At 53.0% G+C, this 7,668-nt stretch overlaps 1 protein-coding gene across 1 annotated transcript in view; it reads right to left on the reverse strand.

Annotated features, from left to right (window-relative positions):
* EZHIP (EZH inhibitory protein) overlaps positions 1-1,205 on the reverse strand; it is a 2,018-nt gene extending 813 nt beyond the window's left edge. Inside the window, exons 1-2 of the mRNA XM_059679849.1 lie at positions 699-1,205; positions 1-591 (exon numbers count right to left, since the gene is read on the reverse strand). The exon at positions 1-591 is cut by the window's left edge and continues 813 nt beyond it. Coding sequence (XP_059535832.1) covers positions 1-591; positions 699-1,205 — 1,098 coding nt within the window. The remainder of the gene's footprint in view (positions 592-698) is intronic.
* Between the last annotated feature and the right edge of the window lie 6,463 nt (positions 1,206-7,668).

A 7,668-nucleotide genomic window follows, 5' to 3' on the forward strand; every position in this document is an offset into this window, starting at 1 on the left:
TGGGGAAGGAGACCTCTGCCCAGCAGGCCCAGGGAGCGAGAGGCCGCTGGTAGGGGTTGATCTTCTCTGGGTGGGGCGGCCCCTGGGGACAAAACCTGGAGTGCTGCTGCTTCTTGGGCGGGCCTGGCCATGGGGGGCTTGGCTCCGCCTGGATGAGGGGGTTTGGGGGGCAGGGCCTGGCCGCCTGGTGTGGGTGCTATGGGCAGGGCCTGGCCCTGATGCAAGGCTCTGGGCAAAAGAGACTGGCTCACAAGCACTGCATCTGAAAGCAGAGCCTGGCCTCCAAGCGCGGCGGCTGCGAGGAGGACCTGCTGCGGATCTACGGCTACCAGGGGCTCTACCCGGCCTAGCAGCCTGGTTAGGGGCAGCAGAAGGTGGCGGCGCGGTTGCAGGGCGGCTGGATGCTGGGCCTGGCACAGATGAACGTGCAGGTAGAGACGCAGATGCACGCTGGCGGCGACTGGGTGCTTGGCCTGGCACAGATGCAGATGGAGATGCACGCTGGTGACGACGGGGTGCAGGGCCTGGCTCCGATGCAGATGCCCGTTGGCGGCGGCTGGGTGCCTGGCCTGGCACAGATGAAGATGCACGCTGGAGGCGGGGTGATGGGCCTGGCTCTGATGCAGATGCACGCTGGCGGCGGCTGGGTGCCTGGCCTGGCACAGATGGAGATGCATGCTGGCGGCGGGGTGCAGGGCCTGGCTCTGATGCAGATGCACGCTGGCGGCGGCTGGGTGCCTGGCCTGGCACAGATGGAGATGCACGCTGGAGGCGGGGTGATGGGCCTGGCTCTGATGCAGATGCATGCTGGCGGCGGCTGGGTGCCTGGCCTGGCACAGATGGAGATGCACGCTGGAGGCGGGATGCAGGGCCTGGCTCCGATGCAGATGCACGCTGGCGGCCGCTGGGTGCCTGGCCTGGCACAGATGCAGATGCACGCTGGCGGCGGGGTGCAGGGCCTGGCTCCGATGCAGATACACGCTGGCGGCGGCTGGGTGCCTGGCCTGGCACAGATGCAGATGCACGCTGGCGGCGGGGTCCGGGGCCTGGCTCCGACGCAGATGCACGCTGGCGGCGGCTGGGTGCCTGGCCTGGCACAGATGCAGATGCACGCTGGCGGCGGGGTCCGGGGCCTGGCTCCGATGCCGATGCACGCTGGCGGCTGTGGGGTGCAGGGCGGGCCCCAGTTGCAGAGGCAGATGCATGCCGCCTGCGGCGGGGTGCCCGGCCTGGTGCAGCTGCGCGGCCCCGGGCAGCAGTGCCTCGCTGGGTGGTGCGGCTTCGCAGGGCAGGGCCTGGGGCCGCTGGCAGGGCCTGGCTTCGCAGGACAGGGCCTGGGGCCGCTGGCAGGGCCTGGCTTCGCAGGACAGGGCCTGGCTGAGAAGCGGGACTGCCCGGAGAAGCGCGAGGGGCTCCGCGGCGGCTGCTGGGCGGATCCCTTGGAGGGGAGGGCGCCGAAGGCACGGACCTCGGAGGCGCGGGAGCCCCTGCAAAGAGACAGCGCCCTGGAAGCTTCCGGGGCTGGGCCGCCTCCCTCGGCTGCCACCCTTCTGCCCGCGGCCCGGAGCTGGGCCCGGGGTGCGGCCCGGACGCCCGCAGGCCTGGCCGGCGCCCCTCAGGGCCTGCCCCGTGGCGGCCGCGCTGCCCGCGGTTCGGTCTGGAGACCCAGGTGAGCCTCGGCCCGCACACAGCTCGGTTCTGAGTGGGGACTCGGGCCCTCGGGACGCCCGCTTTCTGCCCACAGGCCTGGAGGGCAGCCCCGGCGCCCCCGGCTATGGAGATGGCGCCTCTGATCCCCGGGCACAGGAGGAGGCACCTGTGGTGCCGCCGCCACCGCGCCGGGCGCCCCCCTCCCCCGCGGAGGCCGGTCGCTCGAGACCAAGGGCCCCGAGGCGCCGGGATTCCCCTGGTCTCCAGGGACCGGTCTCCTTCGGTCACTTTGTTCTTCGGCCCTGAGGGCACCTTACCTTCCTGTTCCTTCTGCTCGTTCTCCAAGCCTGACTGGGTGGCCATGGCGACAAGTTCTCCGTCTGACACCGAGTTGTCGCTCCGTCAGGGCCCGAGTCCTCCCTCAGAGACCGAGTTCTGCGTCAGAGACCAAGTTCTCCTGTCAGAGACCGAGTCGAGTGAGAGCCCGAGTCCAGTGAGAGCCCGAGTTCTCCCTCAGAGACCGAGTCCAGTCGGAGCCGGAGTACTTATTCTCTGAGAGCCGACACTCCCTGCCGAGAGCTGGAGCTGGAGGTGGGCGTGACCTGGGGAGTCCTCGCTTCTGATTGGTCAGTTGCAGCCACCTTACAATCCACTTCACAGAGAGCGGCAACCGCCACTAGCAGCAACTGCTGCTGGCGCCAAATTCAAACTCAAGGTGCTTCCACGCCAGCCCCCGCCCCGCCCTGCTCCCCCCCCCCACCCCCCCCCCCCCGCCAGCCAGCGGCCCCTCCCCCTCCGCCCTGCTCCCGGCTCAGGACCGTGAATGCCCCGCCGTCCCTGAACCCTAGTGGGTGTGTTTGGGGGTGGGGGCCGGGCGGAGAGGTGGCCACGTAAACAATTCGAGTCACCCCAAGTCAGCCTACCTTCTCGGCACCACCCTGGTGGCTCAACCTCCAGCGGCGGCGGCGGCTGGAGAGAAACACCACCCTGGCGGACAGCAGACGCCCGGCCAGCTGTGCCCCTGCAGCCTGGTCCGCACACCCGGTCCTGCCGACCCACAGGGCCGGTCCCAGCCCTCCCGGGCCTCGGGGTGACCCCACACGGGGTCTGCGTGCAGAGCAGTCTGGGGGGACAAGAGCGCTGGGGCCCACGCTGCCTTGGCTGCGGAGGTCCCGCACCGCTGCCGGCACCGGGGCGGGTGGGGTGGGGTCGGCGGGGCTTTCCAGGGAGATGCCTCCCCCGCCTTCGGTCGAATTGCCCGCCATTCCGGGCGATGCGGTCCTGCAATGGGCATCGTCATTTGTCCGGGCTGCGTAGCAATCCGCTGATGAACGCTCCTCCGCGGATTGGCCTCCTCTCTTATTCCTGTTCACGGAAACATGCCGCCACGACGCTGTCCATGTCATAGGCTTCACGTTCAGTGTAGGCAGCCGACTTTAATCGTTAGTCCCAGAGGCCGCCTGGTCAGCGCCCCAAGCAGAAGAGCAAGTGTAAGAGAGCCGGCACCTCGATTCTCACCCGCCCCTAAGCAAGACCTGGGACGCTACCTACATGCTGGTAGAAGAGCCATTCACACACATCTCATAGCCTATTTTATTTTATGGCATGGGCGGACTTCTCCGTAGATATTGTCTGGGCACCTGCTTCTGGAGTCCAGAAAACACCCTTGCCGTATCAGTCAACAAATTTCCACGAGGCCATTTTTAAGTAGAAAACACTCCGGTTACAGAAGCTTACATTTGCTAACCTCCAATATTCACATCGCTTCCACTTTTCACTCTTCTAACACATCACTGTGAGGCACACCCTTCTTTTTTTTTTTTTTAATATAGTTTATTGATTTTTTACAGAGAGGAAGGGAGAGGGATAGAGAGTCAGAAACATCGATGAGAGAGAAACATCGATCAGCTGCCTCCTGCACATCTCCCACTGGGGATGTGCCCGCAACCCAGGTACATGCCCTTGACTGGAATCGAACCCGGCACCCTTCAGTCCGCAAGCCGACGCTCTATCCACTGAGCCAAACCAGTCTCGGCAGAGGCACACCCTTCTTAATAAAAATGGTTCACGTCCTCAATCGTGTCCTTGTTATGAATAAATTCCCAGAAAAGGAAATTCTTGATACAGGCCATGCACTCTTGAAATCCTTTCATCAGAATACTAGCAAGATGTTCTCCCGGAAGTCACTGTCCAAGCGATTGCTCCCGAATGCAATGGCATGCTGACCGGACCGGATGAGCAACGGGAGTGAAACACAATGCAAGATGGACTGGGATGGTGCTGGGAGCGTTGGATAATAAGCAATGGGAATGGATTTGGAATGAAATGCAGAAAGCGAGCCCATACGGACTCTGCCTGCAGTGGACACAGGAATGCAAGAGGGAAATGGAATCCAGACTTGAACCGGATGTGGAATGGAAAATTGAGTGGGATGGAAATGGAATGGAATAATGGGATTGAAAGGCGAGTGCAAATAAAGATCCGCTGGCAGGTGGAATAAAAATGTACGTGCTGTTATGAGAAAAGGAATGGAATGGACAGTGAAGTAAAATAGTAAAGAAAACAAGAGAAAATCAAAATTAAGTAGGAAGGAATCAGAAAGGATCAGAATATGCAATGTCATGAAATCAATAGACTATGAAACTTGCAGTACAGACAAAAGCACTGTAAAGGAGTAGAAATGAATGGAATGAAATTTAGAATGAAATATAGAATACACTGTGATGAGGATGGAGTAGACAATGAACAAAGATGAAATGGACTGGAATATGGAAAACGAAAATACTGATGAAATAGGAGCTGTCCTTGAATGAAGAATGAATGGATGGAATGGGTTCTGGCCATCTACCACTCTGTCACTTAGTGTCATGGTACAATGACCACTGCATCATGCTCAGGCACTCTGTAGAGCTGGAATTTAGACAGGGAAGAGTGTAGATGGCTTGTGTCTGCTCCACAATGTCCCTGTCTGAGGCTTCAGAAGGGAGCACTTGATTGGCTGTGAGGTCATGGAGGAAGGAAAGCAATCAATCACTGATGACACTTAGTAGACTTTGTCCACAGTATCTGGGTGGACGGTGGTGCCACTTCCTGGAACTGGCAAGACTTGCAGACTGGGGACACAGAGCAGATCGGTGATGCTCGTGGACAAAAAAAAATTCTGGAAGAGCAAGTTTTGATTGCCTCATCCTTTCTATCCTGAATGTTTTCAATAAGTATGGCTTACTCTTACATTCAGAAAAATGCAGGTATTTACTTTTTAGAAAGCAACTAATTTTTATTGTTTAATAATGATTTAACCTGTCATGAGAAACAACGCTCTCTCATATACTACAGGATGGGGTTATGCATGCATATCACCTGGCCAGATGGAGATTTGACAAGACATATAAGAAGTCATAAACAGGAGATCCATTTGATGCTTCAATTCCTCATGTAGGCAGTGAGTCTCAAGAAAGAAATATTATGTAAATATATATATTATCAAAAGTGACTTGCTGTCCTTCACTTTTAAAATTTTGAAAACACCCGAATTTCCAGTAGGACCCTGAATGTCTTTAAAATAAACTTAGGCAAATTTTATAGGATATATTTTTTTTCAACCATTTTTTTTATTGCTTAAAGTATTACAAAGGGTATTACATATGTGTCTATAGGATATTTTTGAATAACGTTTAATGCTGTTGGAAAATGACTATGTTATGCAAGCAAAAAATTACTTACTGAGTATACGGGTGTGTATTTACACCCATCCATCTTTATATACACCTAGCATTCTATGAGTATTGGAATTTCATACACGGAATAGCAAGGATGTTCAGCCAGGGGCATTTTGCCCTCCAGGGGACACTTGGCAATGTCTGCAGACATTTTTCTTTGTCGCAACTGGGGAAAGGGAAGGTACTACTGGTATCGGGTAGATCAAAGCTAGGAATGTTGCCTAAACTCCCTGAATGCGCAAGGCAGCCTCTCACAACAAGAAGTTATCTGGTCCAAAAATGCCAGTAGTGTCCAGGTTGGCAAACCCTGGGGCATGGCATTGAGACGATTTGGAAAAGTTTAAAACAGAATTTAAATCACAGGCAATCCTGCCAGTGATCAATAGCTATTGTTGACAGTTTGATATGTCTATGTGTTCACTTTCCTATGACTACTTGGTACAATCACCAGAAGGCTATGTGTGAATTAAATTACTTCATTTTGAGAGTTCATTCTTCCTCCGCAATCAGCAAATGGTTTTCACATATTAAACTTATTAGTCTTAAGAGATGATATACCTCAAGAATTGTAAAGTCAGCTCATTTTCATGGACGGATGTTCCAGCAATATCAACCCATCATCATCTTTCCCCCTGATTTTCACCCTTCGGATCAACGGTTTCATTTCCAAATTAAAATAGAGGAAAGCCGTGGCCCGTGATGCAGTGGATTTGATTATACAGGGCAGTGTGGTTGACTAGCCAGGTCAGAGTCATCTCATTACCTTTCCAGTGACTGGTGTAGGGATGGGCATTCCCCAGTTGCAGTCGATGAGATGTTGATGCATAGCTGCTTGGAGTCTTTAGGCCAAGGTCTCTCGGCTCTTAAAGAAACAAAAGAGACACCAACAGAGTGTGTCCATTAAAAATCTAAAAAATTAATACATGTCAAATGTTATGATTAATAAATGAGTTAGCATGATTGATGTGTATATGGTTGATACTACAAAATTCGATTGGCTGCCTGTACGCTAGCATTGCAATTGTAAAAAGAAAAAATTTAAATGCCATTTCTCATGGCATCAGAAAACAGCAAACACCTAGGAACGAATCTAACAAAGGAGTGCCAAGAGCTCTGCACACAAAAACACAACCTTTCTGGGAGACGTTAAAGAAGACCTACATAAATCAGAGATATATATCGTGTTTGTGTAGTAGAAGACAATAATACATAAGTGAGTTGAAGAGAGAATTCTTGTGGAAATGACCTATGGATTCAATGCAACACCAACCAAATTCCCAGCAGTTGATTGGTTGATTGCTTGATTGATTGATCGATTGATTTTTGAAACTGTAAATTGGCAAACTGCTTCTAAATTATATATGCATAATGAAGACCCAGTAACAGACAAGTCCACCTAAAGCAGGACTTTTGCAGCCAGATAGCAAGGCAAACTATGAGGCTATAGTAATGAAGGTAGTGCCCGATGAGCACAAGAACAGACAAGCAGACCAATGGAACAGAGAAGGGTCCGTGAACCCACTCACACAAGTCCAGTCACCTCAATTCTAACAATTGTGCCACTGCTGCACTCCGGGTCGTGTTTTAAATAAGACGAGCTGGGCCAATTGGGTCAACTTTTATGCATGATGTAATTTCATCCCTAATTTGTGCTGAAAACGAAACATAATCCCAGAAGTTGAAGCTTATACAAAATGACGAATGAACATAACTTCATGACCTTAGCATAAGCAATGATATTGGAAACAGGACACAGAACACCCCAAATGAGAGAGGAAAACACCTTTGTTCGGATTTTATGAGAATAAGGACTTCCAATCCTCCAAAGACACATGTGGAGAGGGAAGAGATAAACCTCAGAATGGGAAAAAGCTATCTGCAACACGTATATCCCGCAAATGTCTTCTACCCAGAACAGGAACCTCAACCACAAATAGGACATCCAAGTAAGTGACCAGTGAGCAAACAAAAAGCTGCCCAACCTCAGTCACCAGGGATATGCATGTTAAAAACGAAATGAGACATCACGAGACAGCTACCAGAATAGCCAAGACAAGTAACAATAAGAAGGGTTGGCCAGGTAAGGGAGGAACCCTTCAACAGTGGCGGGGTGTAAATTCCTACCAGCACTTTGGAAAAGTGTTTGGCACTATCCGCTAAACTGAACATGTGCATTCTCGATAACCCAGCAGTGCTACCCGCAGTGTGTATTCCTGCCTAAGAAGCTACCATAAACTTCGGGACTTGAAACAATGCCTACTTATTAGCTCACAGTTCCGCAGGCCAGAAGTATGTACGT

The sequence above is a fragment of the Myotis daubentonii genome, chromosome X (assembly GCF_963259705.1).
Source record: "Myotis daubentonii chromosome X, mMyoDau2.1, whole genome shotgun sequence".
Lineage (NCBI taxonomy): Eukaryota > Metazoa > Chordata > Mammalia > Chiroptera > Vespertilionidae > Myotis > Myotis daubentonii.